This window comes from Lynx canadensis, chromosome X (genome assembly GCF_007474595.2).
Source record: "Lynx canadensis isolate LIC74 chromosome X, mLynCan4.pri.v2, whole genome shotgun sequence".
Classification (NCBI taxonomy): domain Eukaryota; kingdom Metazoa; phylum Chordata; class Mammalia; order Carnivora; family Felidae; genus Lynx; species Lynx canadensis.
Window position 1 is genome coordinate 11,629,788 of NC_044321.2, and position 23,526 is coordinate 11,653,313.

General features: G+C 43.3%; 1 protein-coding gene across 6 annotated transcripts in view; it reads left to right on the top strand.

Annotated features, from left to right (window-relative positions):
- BMX (BMX non-receptor tyrosine kinase) overlaps window positions 1–23,526 on the top strand; it is a 53,097-nt gene that overhangs the window by 21,422 nt on the left and 8,149 nt on the right. For 5 of the 6 annotated variants that reach the window (XM_030304985.1, XM_030304984.1, XM_030304983.1 and 2 more), the window contains exons 8-16: window positions 1,990–2,061; window positions 2,725–2,778; window positions 6,791–6,845; window positions 8,339–8,418; window positions 10,869–10,996; window positions 13,946–14,020; window positions 14,769–14,940; window positions 18,186–18,402; window positions 19,264–19,328. In XM_030304985.1, coding sequence (XP_030160845.1) covers window positions 1,990–2,061; window positions 2,725–2,778; window positions 6,791–6,845; window positions 8,339–8,418; window positions 10,869–10,996; window positions 13,946–14,020; window positions 14,769–14,940; window positions 18,186–18,402; window positions 19,264–19,328 — 918 coding nt within the window. The remainder of the gene's footprint in view (window positions 1–1,989; window positions 2,062–2,724; window positions 2,779–6,790; window positions 6,846–8,338; window positions 8,419–10,868; window positions 10,997–13,945; window positions 14,021–14,768; window positions 14,941–18,185; window positions 18,403–19,263; window positions 19,329–23,526) is intronic. The other variant, XM_030304981.2, reaches the window with a different exon arrangement.

Below are 23,526 nucleotides of genomic sequence, written 5' to 3' on the forward strand. Positions count from 1 at the left end.
TCCCTTGGGCTCTGATTCTTTTATTCTTTCCATCCTCATCATTTTTATCTAAAGCAAATGCCTCACTGTACCCACGATACAGTCCTGGGCCACAGAGAACTTGGAAGAATGTGAGGGAATTCCTGTAGTTGCTTTCGGTTTAGCAAGTTGTGGTACCTCTCGTTTCAAAGTGGAGCTAGAATCCCGGTGTATTAATCTACACCGGCTGCCTGAGGGGACGTGTTACATTTATTTGCCTGCAACCCAGTGTTCCTGTGGAAGGAGACCATCCATAGACGCAGATCCTAGCAGACTGGGTGTCACGTCAACTTTGTGCCAGGTCCCCTCGCTGCCGGAAGCCCCGGGGATTTGCCGAGGAAGGCGTGCGGCGAAAGCGATCAGTATTCAAATGAGCAGTCAGCACCACTGAGTCACAGGAGCTTGACAGGGCCCCCAACTCCTGGATGGCCAGATCCTACCTTTATTGAAAATATCGACATGTCATTCAGCATGGATTTTTTTTGCATGAATTTTTATTTAAAAAATATTTTATGAAAACACAATTTATCTTGACTGCTGAGTTTTTCTGACACCCCCCAAGATGTAGTCCTGACCTTGGATTTTTCCCTAGAACTTGAGAAAGCTAGTTATCTGAACAAAGAATTGATTAATCACTTCTTTGTGTGAGTAGCATTACATCGGTGAGTGAATGATGATAATTGCTAAAAGGTCTTCATGGAGATTGAATTTTTAAATGCAGCCATGATTCTCAGCTCATGTAAGTAGATAATACTTTTTATCAATTATCCTCACTCGAAGTGCTTTTTAATTTTTTCTGAGTAGTAACAATGCATGCTTTCATGAATTGCAGAATATCCAGCATACATTGCTCTAGAATGTTCCGTAGGAACATGTTACTGTGTATAGAGAATTACTTCAGATCTTGGACATTTTTTCCTATTTAAATACATGAGTATATACTTAAGTCTTAATTTGAAAAAAATATTGAATGGTGATAAAACATAACCTACATTTTACCATCTTGGTCATTTTTAAGTGTGCAGTTCAGAGGTGCTAGGTACATTCTCACTGTTGTGCAACCTACCCGATTATTTTGAATGTCTGTGTAGTGCTCTATTATACAGATAAACCTAAGAGATACACTAGCAATGGACATTCTCCGCGTGTTCTTAAAAACAACATCAAAGCTAAATAAATTGCTTAGCGCTTTAAAATAAGCTCTGTGGGGCACCTGCTTGGCTGAGTCAGTAGAGCACACGACTCTTGATCTCAGGGTTGTGAATTAAGTCCCACATTGGGCACGGAGCCTACTTAAAAAATAATAAAGTAAAATAAGAGTTGTCTTATGAAGAGATGGAAGTAAAAAAGCCACGCTAGTGAGCAAAGCTCTTTGGAAGGCAGAGAGGGAGGCATTCCAGTGTTGTGGTTTTGAAAAAGAGCCTGAGATCTGAAGGCAAGCAGGAAATAGGTCCCACATTCCAAACAAACCAGCCTCTAGACTTGGAGAGGTAGGCACTTCCTCATCCTCCGCTTAACGCCCAAGACGAAGAGGGAAAATGATGCACGGCAGAGGGTGATGAAGATCCTGCGGGAGCACGTGTGTCCACGTGGAGTTAGAAGTTCAGTATTTTCAAGGCTTTTAATTGCAATCGCAACAGCCAAGAGGAAAATTACATTTTAAAATATATAAGGGACCGAATGCTTGCATATCTGTAAGAAACCAGGGCAAACCCACCCAAGATGATTTATTAATCCAACTTTTCTACTAACAGTTCTCTTTTGTTTAGGAACACTGTCAAACTACTGCTGGTTACTGGGGTCCCCGCAAGGACAAAAGCGTGAAAATGACTCATTGGCTTAAATTCCCAAACCAAGTGAAATGGACAGGCCAAAATGTTAAATGAAGCTAGAAGATATCTAACACAACTATTTGTGTCATTTAACATTTATAAATAAACATAAATTTACGAAATGTATCTTTTGTCATAGCAGTGAAGATTTCGCATGTGGCAACCAGAGGGAAAGGACTGTCGTAAATCACAGCACCTCAAAGATGTCATGGTAAATCAAATTCAGATATTCCTTTATACCTAGGATTTGCTCCCATTTGCAGGAAAACTAAGCACATGTGCAATCATTTTGCAGCTAGACTTCATGTTTAAGGTAAACGCAAACCAAAAAAATTCACATACTTTGCCCCTCTGAAACCTTAAGTTGGTCTGAGCCGATGGCTCATGGGTTACACTTCTCCTCGCACTGATATGTCCTGGCCGTTGGTCGTGATATCCACTGGTGTTAGCATGAACAGTGGAATACGTGGCTCGGGCATCTCTAGGAGGAAAAACCACCTAGAGTTGAGTAACTCTTCTCTAAGAATTGCTCTCCACACAACCCAGATGCTTTTTTTAATGTTATACTACAGCTGTCACTGAAGGCATTCATCTATTTCATGAGCGTGCCTTTCAAAAGAGTCAAACAAACCCACATTCCTGGGGGCCTCCCGTATCAAAGAGCCATTTTCTCATTAAACTGGGCATGAGCTCAACTTTTGAGTGGTTCTCTCTTCGCTTTGCAGATACCTCCCCAGGTACAAAGAGGGAACCCTAAGGGTCTAAATTTTATTTATGGGGTGAAAGCAGGGAGGGATTTGATATTGCACTGCTAGGTGATTGCATTATTTCTTGGTGGGTTTTTTGCATTCATGTTGTTTCCTCTCTTCCTAAGGGGATTCCCCGAGTCAAGTTCATCTGAAGAAGAGGAAAACCTGGATGACTATGAGTGAGTTTTGAAAGTCCTCTGTATTCTTCTAAAACTAACATAGATGTTTCTATTCTATTCTTCCCCAAAGGCATTAAAGCAGATGGCTGGGACTTGCTCAGGAGGCTGTATTTACAAGGGTAAACTCATGTGAGGTTCTGGGCCATTTATCTGGATGACAGGTGATAATGAGCTAGATTGTTACTAAGGGAAATATTTTTCCTCAATCTGGATCATCTAACCTAGTTATACATATTCATTGGATTTATCGTATACCTGGAGTTCCCTTCATTTCACTTTGTCTTCGTAGATACAAGATATGACATTTAGACAGAGAAACACTGCACTATTGAACATTGTACCTGGGGCGCCTGGGTGGCTCAGTTGTATAAGCATCTGACTTCAGCTCATGTCATGATCTCCGGTTCGTGGGTTTGAGCCCTGTGTCAGGCTCTGTGCTGACAGCTCAGAGCCTGGAGCCTGTTTCAGATTCTGTGTCTCCCCCTCTTTCTGCCCCTCCCAGAGCATGAGCTCTCTCTCTCTGAAAAATAAATAAACATTAAAAAAAGTATTGCACCTGGACATCAGGCACAAACCAGACTCTTCTGGGCAAATACAAATGTGTGATCACCCCAACTATACTGAGACAGGTTGGCCTGAGGGGCCGTTAGGATCCTTTCCAACATCTAAGACTGAATCCTTCTACAAATAGGGACAAATAAGTCCCCTGAACTTTATTTAAAATTGGCATTAAGGAGAGGCAGGAGTGATAGGACAGACTGCGTCTCTTAGACACCTACTACCCAATGGCGGCTAAGTTGCTCGAACACCAGGATTATACTGTTTTTAGTTCTTTGTATGAGTGCTGTCACTGATGTATTGCCTCTAGGTACAGTGAGAGGTTTTATGAAGTACATGTCACTGTTTCGACTCTTTGTCTTACCTCCAACCCAGCCTGGCCCTAGCCATCCGTGCCACGTTAGGGAAGACAGGCTGTATGCCTTAAACCTCCACAGCGTGGCCTTTTTACCACCTTCTGGCTCCCCTTTATCTCCACCTTCTTCCCCAACATCCACTCTCAGGAAAGCCTCTGATGGAACAATTCAAACTAAGTGAGAAACACCAGCACAAAAATTATCCAAAGATGGGAATGCAAGCTGGTGCAGCCACTCTGGAAAACAGTAGGGAGGTTCCTCAAAAAATTAAAAATAGAACTACCCTACGACCCAGCAATGGCACTACTAGGCATGTATCCATGGGATACAGGGGTGCTGTTTCAAAGGGACACATGCACCCCCATGTTTCTAGCAGCACTATCAGCAATAGCCAAAGTAGGGAAAGAGCCCAAATGTCCATCGATGGATGAATGGATAAAGAAGATGGGGTATATATCCACAATGGAATATTACTTGGTGATCAAAAAGAATGAAACCTTGCCATTTGCAACTATGTGGATGGAACTGGAGGGTATTATGCTAAGTGAAATTAGTCAGAGAAAGACAAAAATCCTAGGACTTCACTCATATGAGGACTTTAAGAGACAAAACAGATGACCATAAGGGAAGGGAAACAAAAATAATATAAAAACAGGAAGGGGGACAAAACAGAAGAGACTCATGGAGAACAAACTGAGGGTTACTGGAGGGGGTGTGGGAGGGGGGATGGGCTAAACGGGTAAGGGGCATTAAGGAATCTACTCCTGAAATCATTGTTGCACTATATGCTAACTAATTTGGATGTAAATTTAAAAAATTAAATAAAAAAAAAGAGACCCGGGGGCCCCTGGCTTTCTTAGTCAGTTGAAAAACAAACAAACAACAAAAAAAAAATATCCAAAGATAATAGCACTTTGACAGATGACAACCAAAGGGAGTGACCTTCTAACTGTGGGTTTTAGTCGTTAGCATTTCGATGAAGTGGAAGTCTTCCTTTGCTTTGGAAAGTCCTGATCTGACCATAAAGACAGTCTCTATCTGCATCATTTCTAAATTCAAATGGTACGTGAGAGGTGTGCATTGGGGAATCCATCAGGAAAGACCTGCCCTCTTCAAAGTCAAAGACACGCCGCAGGGAAATCAGATCCAGAGGGCTGTGTGATCTGGGGCTCAGCCCCTTGCACTGTGCTTGGTGCACCCAGCTTCTCCCTCTATCAGTGGCCCTGAAGCATTTGTTTTGTGGCCAGAACTTCATGAGCAATTCTATTCTGTTCTACTGAAGGCTGAGTCACCGAGGTTTAGGTGGAATGTCACACCTCAGGGCAAGGCCTAAGCCTCTGCTGCTCTGACACCGACATACTGAAATCTTTTTTAAAAACAGAGTCAGACCCCAGCAAAATGACGACACAGGCAGAGTGTACATGCGTGTATGGGGGGGAGGGGCTTATTCACAATCTCACCTTGCTTCTCCAGGCTTCCCTCCTTATTCCTGACCATCTCTGTCTTCTATCTCCCATGGGGATGTATTCTCAATCATGTTCCCTGAGGAGTCTCTTGGTTAGCTGTGATTAGCTTAAATATTAAGTAATAAATTAAATATTAAAGTAAATATTAATTAATATTAATTAATTAATTTAATTTATTATTTATTTATTTTTATTTAATTTATTTTAAATTAATTATTAAATTAATTTAATTTAATATAATTTAATTAATTAATTAAATAATAAAGTAAATATTAAGTAATAAAATGATCGGTTAATATCTCAAGTTTTAATTATATAGTATCTATAAAGGTAGAATTAGAAGAGCCTTGTTTTTTAGAAGAGACTTTTAAACTTCTCAAATTCAACCCTCGTCCTAATCTTACAAATGGGTAATTCCAAGGTTAAAAAAGGCTAAGTGGCTTGTCCAAAGCCGTACAACTACTTATTAGGAAGTTATGTCTAGAACCCAGAACTCCAAGCTGGCTGATGGCTCTTGCCACTTCATTAGCCTGCCCACCAGCTGACACTTCCATCCCCCGCCTCCCACAGCACACCCTCACCCTCAGGCATTTCTTCCCTCCTCGGGTGTTATCTTCTAGCAGAGGGTCCTTGTGAGCCCCAAACCCATGCCCCCTCCCACCTCACACCCTGGTCGCTTCCCTAGTATGACATTTTTGCCAAGGCCAAAAGACTACAGACATCATTGATCCCACGTGAGAAACAACTCTGTGGACTGTTGAGCTCTCCACACAAAGTAAGACGTGATGCTCTTGGCTAACTCAGTGAAACAGGCAGTATTTAAAGATTACACCCGGCTATCCCACATCATCTTTTTCTCGGGTGGCTATAACTCTTACTGTCTTAATATAACCACAGGGGCTTATGTATTGCTATCCTGCAAATAAAAAAGATTTGTGAGAAAAGCATTTGCTTTGAAAATGGATGCTATAAAGGGTGCTTCTATCAGATTATTACAAGAAAAATATAGGGTTGAGGGGCTGCCTGCGTGGCTCAGTTGGTTAAGCATCTGACTCTTCGTTTCGGCCCAGATCATGACCTCACGGTTCCCGGGATCGAGCCCCATGTTGGGCTCTGCACTGACAGTGCAGAGCCTGCTTGGGATTCTCTGTCTCCTCTCTCTCTGCCCCCGTCCGCTCACTTGCGTGCTCTCTCTCTCTCTCTCGCTCTCTCTCTCAAAATAAATAAATATTTTTAAAAATGTAAAAGAAAAACATACAGTTCAAAGACAGGAACTTTCATCTTTGGCAACCCCAGCTTTCCCAGTGGGATATTCTTCACTGGTCTAATCTCTGGCTCTCGCTCAAAACAGCGAAACACAGAACTTAGGGACCAGCTAGGAGGCCAACGGTTCGTCAGCGCCAGCCCGTGTGAAAATACAGACATGCGGGCCCCACCCCACAAGCATCGTTAGGTGGTGGAGACTCCGGAATCTGGATTTTTGAAAAGCTCCTCAGGTGATTCTCTGGAGCAGTCACATTGGGAAGTCCCCGAGGGAGGCCGACACCTCCTTTGACCCGCCAGAAGGTGGGGTCATCAGCGATGCAGTCAAAAACCAATGACTCTCAAATACGCAATTCTTTCTCGTTGCAGCTGGTTTGCAGGTAACATCTCCAGGTCACAGTCTGAGCAGTTACTGAGACAAAAGGTAAACAGTCGAGTTTTTACAGTAGCCTCTAAGACTCTCTCCCGCTGGGCCCGGGCGGGGGGGAACGCGCTTCTCATAGAAAGCGGGGGGGGGGGGGGGGGGGGGGGGGGGGGCTAACCATACAGTCACGTCATCACGGGGTCCGCCCCCTGGGGTACCGGGCCCTTGCCATTTAGCCGCTTCCTCTGCTTCCAGTATCGGTGGTTTGAAACCAGATTGGCCATTTCTCAGCCTTCTGTGAGGCCCGCAGTCCTGAGGCAGGTCTGGCTTGGGGCCGCTCAGCTACCCGCATGTAGCCGGTGGATGGACGGGGAGGGGGCGGTCAACGGGGTGCCACAGTCCTGCTCCGCGTGGCTAACGTGGGCTTCCTCACAGCGTGGTGACCTCAAGGAGGTGGCAGGAGAGGAGGGCCCCGTAGTTCACCACAAGCACTTGCTGAGTTTGTGCTTTGGGCATGCTTGCGAATGCCCTGCTAGCCAGAGCAGGTCACGTGGCCCGGCCCCAGCCTCCCTGCGGGAGGGGGTACACAGGGCCACAGTCGGGGGCATGATTTATTGGGGGGCCGTCTCTGGAACCGTCTGGCCCAACGCCGACCCTGCTCATTAGCACCTAAACCAGAGTACAACAGATGTAATAGGGAATAAATCTCCCTGGTTTTGTTACTCAAGGCATGAAATCACCAGGAGCAAACTCTTGCCCTGCACAAATGACGCCTTGATACAGTTCAACCTAATAAAGCACGCCAATGATGTCTCTGAGGGGGACTAGCGAGAACGTGGTGGCCTCACCGCCTAACTCGGGATCCCGTCACATTCACAGGCTATTATCTGCTCTTTCTGAATCTGGATCTGCTTAGAATTAGCACAAGTCATTAAGAAAGACCAGTGGAGCATGGGGCTTTAACAAACGATTTGTTCTGCATCTCTGGTTTTCTAATAGCTTCTAAGGACATGATACGGTGATATGTGGTTTTAAATTTTATTTCTGAAAGATTGAAACGTCAGGCTGTGATGGAGAAAACTGGGGCACCTGGGTGGCTCAGGCAGTTAACCATCTGACTTCGGCTCAGGTCATGATCTCGCAGTCCACGAGTTCAAGCCCCACGTCGGGCTCTGTGCTGCCAGCTCGGAGCCTGGAGCCTGCTTCAGATTCTGTCTCCTTCTCTCTCTGCCCCTCCCCTGCTCGCACTCTGTCTTTCTCTCCCTCTCTCTCTCTCAAAAATAAATAAACATTAAAAAAAGAGAGAGAGAGAAAATTACCAGTGGGGGTTAGAAACTAAGAGGAGAGGGAGAGTCAGAGCACACAGGGTAGGTCTCAGAGCCGAGTGAGAGGACGAAAGGTCAGCTGTGGGGCCCCTCTGCGCCAGCTGTTGGATGACCTGTACCGTCAGTGACCTTTAACATGGACCTAAAAGATCGATCTTCCTACCACCTATAGTTTTCGAAAACAACAAAAATGTTCTCTGTTCCTTCCACACTTTGCTTCCTTTGCAGGGAAAAGAAGGCGCATTTATGGTTAGAAATTCCCGCCAGGTGGGAATGTACACAGTGTCCTTATTTAGCAAGGCTATGAAGTAAGTATGACAGGGATTTCTTTCTTTTATCTTTTGTGTATGTCCTTTGAATACGCTGGCCATTTAGTCACGTTTTGGGATGAGACACCGCCTTTAAACCCTGGAGTTTGGGATCAAAGTATTTCTATTGAATGCGACCATTTGTCATTGCCTGTCCCACCCCCCCACCCCCACTTTGCGAGGTTGTTCTCTAGAACAACGCCAGTCAACGCTTGGTAAAGGAATCTTGGGTTACTCCCCTCGACTTGGCCCTAAGCCTAAAGAGAGAAAAACAGCAATGGAGCCTGTGAACACTCTTGGCCCTAGCCACCTGCTGACCTGAGACACCGACCCCAGCGTCTGGTCTTCAGTAAGTCTTCCCAGTGGGGGGCAAAGCTGGCAGAAAGTTGAATCGGTGTATCTGTGTTCCCGGGACAGTTTCCTTCTGGGGTGCTGTCCTCTTTGCATGGTTACGAGTTCTGCTTTGAAGCCGCACCTCGGGGGCCAACTCCTGACTCTATCATGTCAAGGCTGTATGACACCGAGCAAGTTTCTTAACCTCCGTGCCTCAGCTTCCCTGTTTGAAAAGGGAAAAATAACACTGACTATTAAGTTCTCTGGATGAAGGGAGTTAATTCACGTATTGGAGCACAACAGTGCCTGGCACAGAGTAAGCACTTAATAAACGAGTGGCAGTTACCATCACAGTTGTTGTTCTCGTGAAGGAGCATATAAGGTACCCACAGTCACCGCCACCCACATCGGGATCCCCTGCTAGAGATTCACAGGCCACTTTCCCATCGGCTGCTAGCTCTTTTGTTCCTTCTAATCATCCTGTGAAGCACCGGGGAAAGCTGGTTTTGTGCCATTTTACAGATGAGAGGTCTGAGGTTCCAAGAGCACTCATGAAGACGCACCACAAAATTAATACGTGACCCACTTGAAGTCAGGCCTTCGACAGCAGAGTTCGTGTTCTTTTGACTGACTATACGCCTGTGTCTACATTGAGAACCCCAGCGTTCGGAGATAAGAATCTGGCCGAATCTAGATTAGGATCGCTTGAAAAACTATTCCTAATAAAAACATTTCTTTTGATGGTTGGATCACATCACCCTTTCCCTTGGGGCTGTCTCCACATACCGTACCTACCCTTGGTACCTACATGGGGTTTTGTGGGTAATAGCTAAGTGATTAAGAGGTAATTTTATTTTGATACATTTTTTTATGGAGTATGCATCTCCAAATTGAGAGGCCAGAATGTACCCTAAGCAGTCACACAGCATTTTCCAATGCAGGAGGCCATCCCGGGTCCATCTCATGGAGGAAGCTGCACACCTAGAGGCTGGCCAAAGCCAGCCCAGTAGGAACTGGGAAAAGATTTGGTTCACTCAGTATTAAGAGCTCTTGACCCGCCAGCCCTGCAGTTTCAGCCGAACTTCACATCAGGAGTCCTCCTAGTCAAGACCCTTGACCCCAGATTTATCTCTGAAGGTGGCCAGGTAGAAAATACAGCAGACAGATGAGGACTCAAATGGAAATAATCCAAATTAGTGAATATGGAAGCCTTCGTTTACGAAACATCATAAATGGGCTTGAATGAATTTCACGCTGAGACCAAGAGCAAAGTGGCCATTTGCAACAACAAACCACCGTTTTTCCTTTTTACGGGTGCAATTTTGACTAGGCTGGCACTACAGCAACAACAATTTATCAGCAGTTTCTTATGAACCAAGCATAGTGCAAATTGCTTTATATAAAATCTTTATAACAACCAATCTTTATAACAACCAGATGAGGTATCTAGCGAACAGGAGAACTGGACGAAAAGCCCAACTCTTGACTGCTAGGCCATACTCTAAAACCTAAGACAGACATATTATTCCCGATTAGCCTAAATCAGCGTGCCTCGACTCACCACTGTGTTCCAAAGGTAGAGTAAAAGGAAAAACATGTTTTATGTGGCAAAGGTACAAGTTCATATGAGGAAGTAAAGGCACCCCTACCATTTCATCTTGCATGTTCCATTCCCAAAGAGCCTCCCGCCCAGGCCTGGATGAGAGCACCCTCAGCCTAATCACCCTTGTCTCCCACGTTTTAATCTTCATTATTATCCTCAAAGAGAATTGGTGTTCAGAATAATGATCCTGAAACCCTGCAGGGCTCTCAGTCATCAAAGGAAGCTTCCAGTCTTAGACTTCCTAAGGGAGGAACAGTGCCGAAAGTTGGAATTTTATAGTACACGGATTCTCTATGGCACAAAAGATACACTGAGTTGAGAGAGGAGCTCTCTTGCATAATTACCGATTGTCATGGATGGCTCTAGAAAACCAAGAGATGTCAAGACTGAGACTTCCCCTCTGACTTCCCTCTCCAAAATTTGTGAATGCCATCTGAAGTAATTATTTAACCATGATTTAATCAAGCTTCAATTGAGAATGAAAAACATTCTAACATTCTTTCTTCCTTACCAGTGATAAAAAAGGAACTGTCAAGCATTACCATGTGCACACAAATGCTGAGAACAAATTGTACCTGGCAGAAAACTACTGTTTTGATTCCATTCCAAAGCTTATTCACTATCATCAACACAATTCAGCAGGTAATTTATTTCAGTTGTTCTTTTACGGGTCCTTGTTGATAAATATCAATTTTCTTGGGTACTATGGATCCTCCTAACATTCTTAATCATATCGGGAACCATGAAAAGTAGGAACAAAAATGCTCTCAAGCCATATACCTGCTGTGATTTTTAGCCTATGTTTCCTGGAATATCACATCATACACTCTAAGATGCCAGAAAAATGAAGTTGTGTGAGTTGAGTGACTGAGAAGTAGAGATCCTTGGGGCGCCTGGGTGGCTCAGTTGGTTAAGTATCTGATGCTTGATCTCTGCTCAGGCAAGAATCTCATGGTTCATGAGATTGGGCTCTGTGCTGACAGTGTAGAGGCTGCTTGGGATTCTGTGTCTCCCTTTTTCTTTGCCCCTCCTCTGCTTGCTCTCTCTCTCTCTCAGAAATGAATAACATTAAAAAAAAAGTAGTTAGAGATTCTCTTTACAAAAATATTTGCAGTCTTGTTCTGCTTATAGGAATAAGTTGATTACAAACTTCAAACATTATAAAAATATTTACATTGGAGCGAGAACCTCCATGGACAAGTTGTTGTCTATTCTGACAGAATTTTTTTCTATGCTGATACTAACACTTATCATTTATTATAAAATTTTTTTAATGTTTATTTTTGAGGGAGAGACAGAGTGCAAGCAGGGGAGAGGCAGAGAGACAGGGAGACACAGAATCTGAAGCAGGCTCCGGACTCTGAGTTGTCAGCACAGAGCCTGATGAGGGGCTCAAACTCACGAACCGTGAGACCATGACCTGAGCCGAAGTCGGATGTTTAACCAACTGAGCCACCCAGGTGCCCCTATTATTTATTACATATATAAATAAATTATATATGTATATGTAAACACATTATATTTTACAAAGGTGAGATCATTCCACACAAACTACTTTTCAGCTTGCTTTCTTTTTTAAAAAAATTTTTAATGTTTCAATTTTATTTTTGAGAGAGAGTGTGCACGAGCATGAGTGGAGGAGGGGCAGAGAGAGAGGGAGACACAGAATCCAAAGCAGGCTCCAGGCTCCGAGCTGTCAGCACAGAGCCCGACATGGGGCTGGAACTCACAAACTGTGAGATCATGACCTGAGCCGAAGTCAGATGCTTAACTGACTGAGCCACCCAGGCGCCCCAATCAGTTTGCTTTCTTTACTTTACATGTCTTAGTGGTCTTTCCATCCACATACATGTAGCTCACTTTGTTCTATTTAACCACTCATAGGATTCTATTGTAGAATCACTCCATAATTTATTCACCTAAACCTATGTTGATACATACAGTATTTTCACGTTATAATTGGTGGTTTCAATGCACAGTCCTGTACACATAGCTCTGTGTATCTGTATTAGTGTTTCTGTAGCCAAATTCCCTAGAAGTGAGATGTCTAAGATAATGGTTAAGAACATTCAAAATTTAGACACTTTCCAATGCTTTTCAGAGATGTACACTTCCACCAACCGTAATTTCCTTCATCCTCGCCAACACTGGGTACTATTACTTTTTAGATTTTGGCTAATCGACCAGCGAGTATATGTATAGAAATCCCTTCTAGTGGCAGTGTTAACTCACCCTGAGGGGTAATCGTTTCACAGTATATACACACGTCAGATCATCATGTTGCATACCTTAAAGTTACGTATGCCGACAACATCTCAATAAGCTTAGCAAAAAAGAAACTAAAAACAAAGGAAGTCTCCTCTAACTGTCTTTTCTCGACTAGTGCCACTTATGGGCAGTGACTGGATGTACTTCCAACAGTGAGTAAAAATAAGCTGTGGGCTCAGCGTCAAATGTGTGCAAGTCTGACTAGATTACATGCGTGTAGGTGACCCAGCCTTACTCCTGGCTTTGATTTTGGCTCTTGTATTTTTCCTTTGTCCCACTTTCCTCGACTGTATATTTAACCTCTAACACCTAGAAAGTGCCCTTTGGAAAAGGTATTGTATGAACAGACATCTCCAAGTAGAACGATTTCACTCCAGAAGATGCACAAGAAACTCCACAGGGTATAGAAAGAAAACATTAAAATGTTTCTTTAGATATTTCTAAGAATCTCATTCTCTTAAGTTTTCTATCGTGAGTGTATTTTGTGAATCACATCATGTGTCAACACAGCAGCCATTGTATGTACATATTTTGCAGGAGTGCGCTCATCTTTTTGCCGATTAAAGGTTTGGGACTTAAAACATTCGGAGACCACACACTCCGAATAAATAAAATAAATAAATATTTTATTTATAAAAAGTAAATAAATATGTAGAAAAAGGAAGGAGAGGAAAAGGACATCTGTGACAGCTCCCAGGACTTGGAAAATATCACACGTTTAAGCAAGAAACATTTTTTTGAATGAGTTCTTTCAAAACACTATAAATACTGTGATTATTTTAACCCAGCTTTATCATTGCTTGATGTAAGCAATTAAAATGACTTGACCATTTTATGCAACTTAGTAATAGGTTCCATTTTTAAAAATCAAGTGGTTTGCTTTTTATTTTGTGCCCTTCTGTACTGTTTGGAGTTTGTAAACCAAATACACGTGCCACGTGTACAGGTATTTAAATATAGGACTATAAAAAGCAGAGTAAAAATGGGAAATTTTTTTAAATGGAAGATCCCATCAAGGAACCAACTCTATGGGATTTTTAAAAATTACCTAAAGTTGTTTTACTCTTTTAATTTTTGCTTTTACATTGAGCTACTTAGTCGAGTCAAGCAAATCAATCCAATGCAGGATGAATACGGTCAGAATGGATCCTCCCTCTCCATCATGACATCCTGAACTCTGTGCTTTTCCAGCTACTCTGGAGAGAGCACGAGCAGAGGTGTGAACTGGTGTGAACTGGTGTGATGTGATGTGATGTGATGTGATGTGATGTGATGTGATGTGATGTGATGTGATGTGATGATACCGTGCTGATTCCATTGCAGGCATGATCACACGACTCCGCCACCCTGTGTCGACCAAGGCCAACAAGGTTCCCATCTCCGTGTCCTTGGGAAGTGGTATGGACACACACTTGAGCTCTTAAACTCCATTTCCTACCATTTCTGGTTAAAAAAGTATATATGTATTTACTAAAAAGAAAAGAAGGAAGGCCAGAAGGAGGTCTGTGTTCAGGTTGTGCCAGGGAGGGCTTCAGTTCTAATATGTTTGACCATTTTCCAGAAAAAAAACAAAAACAAAAACCCCACAACTTTTCTGTACTCTGAAACTAACTCTGTAATCTCCTCAGCCTTACCAAAAAGACTGTCAAAGTTGTCCTGTTATTAGACCCAATCACCAGCCTCTAGAACCCCATCGCCTGTCCTTTCTTCTTCTGGGATTCTGGGCCCGTTCAGGGGAGCCAGTGTTCAACCTTGTGTATTTAAGGATAAGGACATCCACCCACATCACAGTTTAGTTTGCCTTATAAGAGAATGTAATGATATTTTTTACCAAGCTAAGAGCATCGAGCACGTTTTGACACTGGGTGTTTCCAAGATGCCTCCAGTTGGCAAAGTGTTCTAAGCCTTTTTGTCAATAACTGTAGCTGCTTCGTGAACAGTATTGTCCTGGTGGCATTATCGTATGGTCTCATAGGTCATAAGACCACACCTCTAAGGGTTTTTTTTTTTTTAAGTGATCAACTTAAAAAGTCTTACTGTTCTATGTTGCCAATGTGAAACTCGTTGGAGAAGAAACCACTTGGGAAGCTGTCAGCCCCAAGGCCTTCTACTTTCATCCTAAAGAGTGTCTGTCTTGTCTTACTAGGAATATGGGAACTGAAAAGAGAAGAGATTGCCCTCCTGAAGGAACTAGGAAGTGGTCAGTTTGGAGTGGTCCACCTGGGCAAATGGAAGGGACAGTATGACGTTGCCATTAAGATGATCAAGGAGGGCTCCATGTCAGAAGATGAATTCTTCCAGGAGGCCCAGACCATGATGTAAGTTTCTTCTGAGGAATGGCAGTTTGGCCCTTACCATGGGAGGACATTCATGCTAACAGGTCTGTCCCTAACATTTGCAAGGCCTCGAGCAAGACTCCACACATCATAGGTATATTTAGAAGTTATAAATCAAGCTGACGCACCTTTAAATGAAATCGGTTCTACGCTCCTCTGACCAGTATACCTTCATAACAATCTGAGAGGCCATATTCAAGTTTAGAATTCTCAAGACTCTTTAGAGAAACTAGCCTCTGGCCCATACCACTGCTCCCAACTCTACCCCTCTCCTTTCTCTTCCCACCCCCAGCTCTGTCCTGCACTGTACTCAGTACTTACGTGTAGACATAGCATTCAGTACATCCAGGCTCCCTCTGTGTCTCCCACAAACAACTATCCATCAGCGAATGATCTTGGTTAGGGGTAAGGCACACCAATAGCATGGTTCACTCTTAGCATGACTGGTCCAGGAAGAGTCTACACAGGTCCTGGAAGAGGCCTCAGGACTATGTGGATGGGGGATTCCAGAGTCTCGGTACCCCAAGGGTGATCGAGAAAAAGGGAAGCATGGGTTCTGAGCTTCCTTGTCCTTTGGGGAGGTGCATGGTGGGATGAGGAACAGAATGGGGCCCTGTAAAGCACAAGCCCAAGGGTAGGAGCCTCTAGTGGCCAGGGCTAAAGCAATACTGAAAACTAACGCCCTACGGGCAATATCCTTTTCCTTTCTGGTACCTTCAGTACAGTTTGACAAAACTGCTTTCTCGCCCTACTTCTTTCCTCATCTGGTAAATGAAGATACCTTCCTAATGGGCCTTGGCTCCCAAAACAGTCCACAATGCAGATGTGGGGGGTTTTTTTCTTTCTAAGCTCGCTTTCTCTCTCTCTCTCCCTCCCTTCCTCCCTTCTCTCTCTCTCTTATCAATGTAAATACAAAGAATTATTTTAATGATTCTACCTCTTCTTGTAAACATGGCGAACCAGACTTTGAAAAGGAACCAACCATCCGGGTTTGCCCGAGACTTTCCTGCTTTAGCCCTGAAAGCCCTGTGATCCAGGAAACCCCTTAGTCCCAGGCAAAGCGGGACAGCTGGTCATCCTGCCTTTAGGGAACGGATCAACACAAACAATGTCACAGCAGGATTTTGGTCAAAGATAGTCAAAATCACAAATCCTGGCCTGCTGCAGAGTAATAACACTTTTAAATTTTTTTACTTCAACACTTGCATGGTATTTACAGGCATTTCCTTGAGCACTTTATAAATCTTAATGTATTCAATCCTCGTAAGAAGCCTAGGACGGATGTACCATTGTTGTCCACGGATGTACCGTTGTTGTCTTTGTTTTCTAGGAAACTGACGCACAGAAATGTTAAATAATGGGCCCAAGGTCCCCAAGCTGGTCAAAGTGGCAAAGCAGAGATGCAAACCCAGGCAGACATTCCAGAGTCCATTTCCTTAGTCATTCTTTCATGAAGACCAAAGGCACCAGGAGAATCAGAACAACCACTTTGACCACAAATGCAGGATGGTTTGGAAGCAGAAATAGTATGTGCACACAAGCCTCTGCCCAGGGCTGGCTTCACGGGCATGCAGCCTGCACGGCCTGGGGTGGGGGGGCCCACTTAGAAGGGCTCTGCGCTTGGCTTCCTGCTGTGAGGTCACCATCTTGAAATTCTTAATCATTCTTAAGTAAGGGTCCCCGCATTTTCGTTTTGTACTGGTCGCTACAAATTATGTAGCCTATCCTGCTTTTGGCAGTTGTACCCTCAAAACTGGGGAGGAGGCCCTCAGTGTCCTCCTTTTGTAGCAAAGAAAAATCTAGCGGAAACTCCCCTAGGCTCATGGTGTAAACCCTGTGTCATGGTATCCATTTAAACATATTTTTTTTGCAATTAGACGGCTGGTCATCACACAGAATCATAAACAGCCATCGACAAATCACCTGGTCACAAAGAAGGAAATCAAACTGTATCCTAAAGGGAAAATGTTATATCCCAGATGTGATGGTCAAATTGAGGCCTGTCATGTGGGCAGTATCAGTTGACATGGTGTTCCCACCACATGCCCCATGGTCAGTGACTGAATTTGCTCCAGGAACAGCTTTTATTGGGCGATGGACTTGTGTCCCACCACTAGCCTTCTGTTTGAAGGAAGCAATACCGGGTTCCATGCCATTGTCTAAAATAGCTGAAAGAGGCATATCCAAGCTCATGACCTTGAATAACCTCCAAAGGCATGTCCCTATAGTTATGCTAAGAAGGAAGAAAATAGGGGCACCTGGGTGGCTCAGTCGGTTAGGCGTCTGACTTTGGCTCAGGTCATGACCTTATGGTTCATGGGTTCGGGCCCCACATCGGGCTCTGTGCTGACAGCTCAGAGCCTGGAGCCTGCTTCGGGTTCTGTATCTCCCTGTCTCTCTGTCCCTCCCCCCGCTCACTCTCTGTCTCTCAAAAATAAATAAACATAAAAAAAGAAGGAAGAAAATAACTACTTAATAAATGCTTAAAAATTCTAAAATCGACATTAGATTTACTTTACGCACGTGAACATTAAGGAATCAGCCTGCAAACTGATCAATCACATGGACAAGGGGATGAACACCATAACAGCAGGTTATCCATCTGTCATGACCTGCCAGAAGGGCTATGTCATGTAGTTACTATTTTCTAAATTGATTATTGAAAGATAATGTAATGACAATATAAAATGGATTTTTTTTGAAAAAGAAAGAAAAAATCATGCCTAATCGCACTTCCCTAACATGGCAACTATTTTCCTTTCTCCTACACCCTTCATGTTCTGCTATAATTTTTTTTTTTAGAATGAAAGGTTTGGACTTCAAAACTTAGAAAGTTAGATGCTTTGAACTGGAAGCGATGGCCGTTACAGTGTGGAGCTTTCTCCAAATCAGCCATGGAAGTCTCCAGATGCCAGGAGACCAAATGGGATATCTGGCACAGCAGGCCATTGCTTCCCTGATTCTCTGTAAGAAAGGCGAGCACAGCTCCCACAACCGCTAAATTGCTGTTGGGGTTGTCAAGATCCAACAGGAGGCGGCTTTTTTCCTTGCCTTCAAAGGCTAATGCTCCCAGAACAAAATCCAAAACGTTTCCCTCTCTTTCTCTGTTCAAGTAGAAGGGGAGACATTAAAACAAGCAAAAACCTGAGAGGGATTCTTTTCCAGGACATCTGCAACATGGCGTGTGGAAATTCAGTACTGAACTTTTGAAAATCTGTTGTTTCCAGGAAACTCAGCCACCCCAAGCTGGTGAAATTCTACGGAGTGTGTTCAAAGCGATACCCTATATACATAGTGACTGAATATATAACTAATGGCTGCCTGCTTAATTACCTGAAGAGTCACGGAAAAGGACTTGAAACCTCTCAGCTCTTAGAAATGTGCTATGACGTGTGTGAAGGCATGGCCTTCTTGGAGAGCCACCAGTTCATACACAGGGACTTGGTAAGCAGAGCCACTGGACGCTCAGAGAAAGAAAGCAATCCACGGTCCCCGCCTCCAGCGATGGGGCCATTGGGAAGGGTGACAAGGAGGGCATCCTCACCTTCACTTGGCTCACCTGTGACTTGCTCAAGCACATGACGCTTTTGTAATAAAAGCCACGATTTCTAAATAAAATATTTGCAGTACAGAAAGACTAAAAGAAGCCATCAGGATTTATGTAGCTGTGTGGTGGTGTGGAGGAAGATGGATACAAAGGAAAGAGTTTGGTCAATTTCGTGTTTCTCCGAACCAATTAAATCCAAGTTGACCTTTACTCCAGGGAGGGCTCAGGGCCAAAGCAGTCAATTAAGACCATAACTGAGAAATACAAAACCAGAAGGAAGTGAAATCTGTGTGTGTCTTTGGGTCAGGGTGGGTTGGGGGACATTTTGCTTGGTAGGCACTGGTATTTATCTTTAGAGCTCCGCTTGCTCTGAACAGCAAACCCGCCACACACACTAGGCCGGTATAGCATCTACGCCTTCAAAGCGCCTGTTGATGCATGGTACCCCTGTGGTGGAGAAGGAACCCCTAGAAATAATTTTTCCCTTCTCGCGGACGAGCTGCGGTTCTGTGTTTGACGTGTGATACCTTTCATGCCGTTTGACAAGGATGGCTGCTTGCGTGAAAATACTTAGGGGCGCACATTTTCGTTTTGAAAAATTGCCAAGGACACAAAGACAGAGTCTCAACATTTGGGGTTTTGATAGGCAATCTTAGATTGGGTGAGAACTCTGCTAAAGAGAAGGAAAGTGTTGGATCCTGATGTCGGGAGATTCTTGGCCACTTTAACTGTTTGGTAATTTTGTGTTTTCTCCAAAGGCGGCTCGGAACTGCTTGGTAGACAGTGATCTCTCCGTGAAAGTGTCTGACTTTGGGATGACGAGGTAAGCCAGTTCCAAAGGGGCAAGCAATGAAAGAGGGGTCTCCATTCACACCTAAATGCCATCAGAATTGAAGGCATTGCGGTGATATGGAACGTGCTCTGAATTGGGGGGTTAGAAACCTGGATCTCTTCCCCATACTGCCTCTGACCACCTATGAAACATGTCTCACCTCATTTCTTCACTAGGAAGATATAGTTGTTCTTCAGAAATTACCCAAAGTCCCTTTTCATTCTTTCAAAACTCTAATATTTTTTAACTTCTAAAAAAATTCCATGAAAGGTCCTAAATATTCTAATATAACATGGAATAGCCAGATTATTGGGATGTATATACATGTATACATGCATATATTATGTATATATTTTTTAACTCAATCAAAGCTCCTTTAGGCCTTTCTGATTTTCTCTTAATATTCATTCAAATTGGCAAAGCATAGGGGCGCCTGGGTGGCTCAGTCGGTTAAGCATCCACCTTCAGCTCAGGTCATGATCTCGAGGTTCATGAGTTCAAGGCCCACGTCAGGCTCTGTGCCGACAGCTCGGAGCCTAGAGCCTGCTTCAGATTCTGTGTCTCCCTGTCTCTCTGCCCCTCTTCTGCTCACACTCTATCTCCCTCTCAAAAATAAACAAACATTTGGGGTGCCTGGGTGGCTCAGTCAGTTAAGCGGCCAATTTCAGCTCAGGTCATGATCTCGCGGTCCGTGAGTTCGAGCCCCGCGTCAGGCTCTGTGCTGACAGCTCAGAGCCTGGAGCCTGTTTCGGATTCTGTGTCTCCCTCTCTCTGACCCTCCCCCGTTCATGCTCTGTCTCTCTCTGTCTCAAAAATAAACGTTAAAAAAAAATTAAAAAAAAATAAACAACCATTTAAAAAATTTTTAAAAACCGAAACAGGCATAGCATTAACACCAGGAAAATTTTTGTTGGCGTGTCATTAAATTTTCTGTATTACCAAGTAAGGCACGAAAGTAGACTCTGAGATTTGGTTGGCATTCTATCACCACCTTATGATTTAGATAAATTACTTTTTTTTCTTCAAGTTTCTATTTAAATTCTAGTTAATATATGTGGTAAAATTGGTTTCAGGTGTAGAATTTGGTGATTCATCACTTACATACAAAACCTGTGCTCATCACAAGCGCCCCCCTTAATCCCCATGACCCATTTAGCCCATGCCCCCACCCACCTCCCCTCCAAAAACCCTGTTTGTTTTCTGTAGTTAGGAGTCTCTTATGGTTTGCTTCCCTCTTTTTTTTTCCTTCCCATATGTTCATCTATTTGTTTTTTAAATTCCACATATGAGTGAAACCATATGGTGCTTGTCTTTGTCTGACTGACTTATTTCGCTTAACATGATACCCTCTAGTTCCATCCCTGTCGTGGCAAGTGGCAAGATTTCATTCTTTTTCACAGCCGCGTAACATTCCATTGTGTATATATACCACATCCTCTGTATCCATTCATCAATTGATGGCCATTTGGGCTCTTTCCACAGTTTGGCTATTGTGGACAGTGTTGCTAGAAACATCAGGGTGCCTGAGCCCCTTCGAATCATCATTTTTGTATCCTTTGGGTAAATACCTAGCAGTGCAATCACTGACTGGGTCATAGGGTAGTTCTATTTTTTTTTTAACTTCTCGAGGAACATCCATACTGTTTTCCACCGTGGCTACACCAGTTTGCATTCCTACCAAAGGTGCAAGAGGGTTTCCCTTTCTCTGCATCTTTGCCAATACCCGTCGTTTCCTGTGTTAATTTTACCCGTTCTGACTGGTGTGAGGTGATATCTCGTTGTAGTTTTGATTTGTATTTCCCTGACGATAAGTGATGTTGGGCATCTTTTCATGTGTCTGTTTTAGTCATCTGGATGTCCTCTTTGGAAAATGTCTATTCGTGTCTCCTGCCCATTTTTTAAAACTGGATTATTATTAGTTTTTGATGTCGAGTTTGATAAGTTCTTTATAGATTTTGGATTCTAACCCTTTATCCGATATGTCATTTGCAAATATCTTCTCCCATTCCATAGGTTGCCTTTCCATTTTGTTGTTTCCTTCCCTGTGCAGAAGCTTTTTATGTTGAGGAAGTGCCATGAGTTCATTTTGGAATTAATTATCTTATGATAGCAGTTTAAAAGAGTCTTCCATTTTCTTTATTCTGAATCTTCAGACTACGTGAGCCTCAGAGCCAGTTTCATGGGTTTACATAGGAAACGAATATGTACGTGTTGGCCTTTCCATTCAGCGAGCGTTTATTGAGTGCCTGCTAAATGCCAAGGCCTTGTAGGAGATACTGACATAAATGGGATAGTACCTGCCCTCAAAATGGTCATCTTAGTCCCGAGAGCAAGTAGATTTCAAAACTGAGACAAAATACAGCTATAAAGTTGTGTCAATTCGACATAAACTCACATAACTCTGAGGAGGAATACAATTTCAAGGAGGTCTGCAGAGTTCACCAAGGCTAGCTTTATATTTAGCAGACATAGCCCTGAAACACCATAGGACCATCTGAGTTTTGTTTTAAAGTTGTTTTGTTTTTTTTTTTTTAGTCATCTCTACCCATAATGTGAGGCTCAAACTCACAAACCCAAGATCAAGAGTCATGTGCTCTACCAACTGAGCCAGCCAGGCGCCCCAGGAGGATCTGTTTTTAAGTCTTCCCTACAATTCAATATTAGGAAGTGCTCCTTTTCTGGGACCCTCAACACTGTCAAGGTGTCCCTTGGGCTGTGTACCCCTTACCAACACTCCAACCACCCACACGCTGAGTCTCCTACACCGATACCCCAAATGTGTAGCTCTCTTGAGCTCGCAGCCTCATCGGGCAGGGAGAAGCTCCCAGGACAGGGGGACTGATCCCCACCTTGTTCTCAAGGCGGGAGAATTGGCCATTATGGCAGCATCCGGGGAACATACCGTCAAGTTCCTTCTAGCTCAGAAGCCTGTGCCTTACCTTGGTCCTGATGATCCAAAGGAAGGTCTAAGCCGCAGGTGGAACCCAGTGCCAGCAGTTTCTGGATGTCTTGTGGTGTCTAGAGAAGCTGAGGGGGCCTGAGGAAGGAAGTATGGAAGGTGTTTTGTGTAATCCTATGAAAGTGTTATTTGTTACTACTATTAATATCTCTATTCTATTCTACTAATATACTCATATGTTAAATATATTACTAACGTGATATAAACATTAACATCATTAATATTTCCAAGAATGATTTTCAAAACCAGCTTTTCCTGACATTTTAAATTACAATACACATCTCTAACACACCTTTGATGTGTACAGTTTTCCCGTAAAGTATATCCAAAATTTCAGCTTCCATAACTTTTCTTTTCCTTTTTTGTTAAGAGTCATTATTCATTTTCTTTTTTCTAGGCAAACATAGAGGGCTCCCCTCTATTAGTTATATAAATAATATATGCTTATTGTAAGAAATAGGGCAACAGTGGCGAAAGGGAGAAGTAGAATCTGTCCCCCACCCCTTCACCTCATTTTCAGCACTAGGAGTAACTACGGCCAACACGTTTGATAGATGCCCTTCCATAACTAATCCTACGTATACCCAGTCACGTGCATAAATATGTGCATTTATTGTTTGTTCCCACAACAGTGCGGGAATAGATGAAGGGGATTAAGAGTATGCTTATCTGGAGGAGTCCTGAGTAATACATGGAATTGTTAAATCACTATATTGTACACCTCAAACTAATGTAACACTGCATGTTAACTACAGTGGAATTAAAAATTTTTTAACGGAGTTACATTATATATACCTGCTTTTGCACGGCCCCATTTTCCATGGGCATTTTTCACTTTTTTTATTTTTTGGTAAATATAGAACTATCTTGTGTTTTTTGTTTTGTTTTTGTAATATAATGTATTGTCAAATTGGCTTACATACAACACCCAGTGCTCATCCCGATATCTTGTTGTTTAAATGGCTGTATACTATCTTACTGAATTAATGTAGCATACCATATTTTTAAAGTTTATCTATTTATTGTATGTGTGTGTGTGTGTGTGTGTGTGTGTGAGAGAGAGAGAGAGAGAGAGAGAGAGAGAGAATGAGCGGGGGAGGGGTAGAGACAGAGGGATAGAGAGAGAATCCCAAGTAGGCTTCATGCTTCAGTGCAGATACAAGGCTCAAACTCACGATCTGTGAGATCATGACCTGACCTGAAATCAAGAGTCAGATGCTTAACCGACTG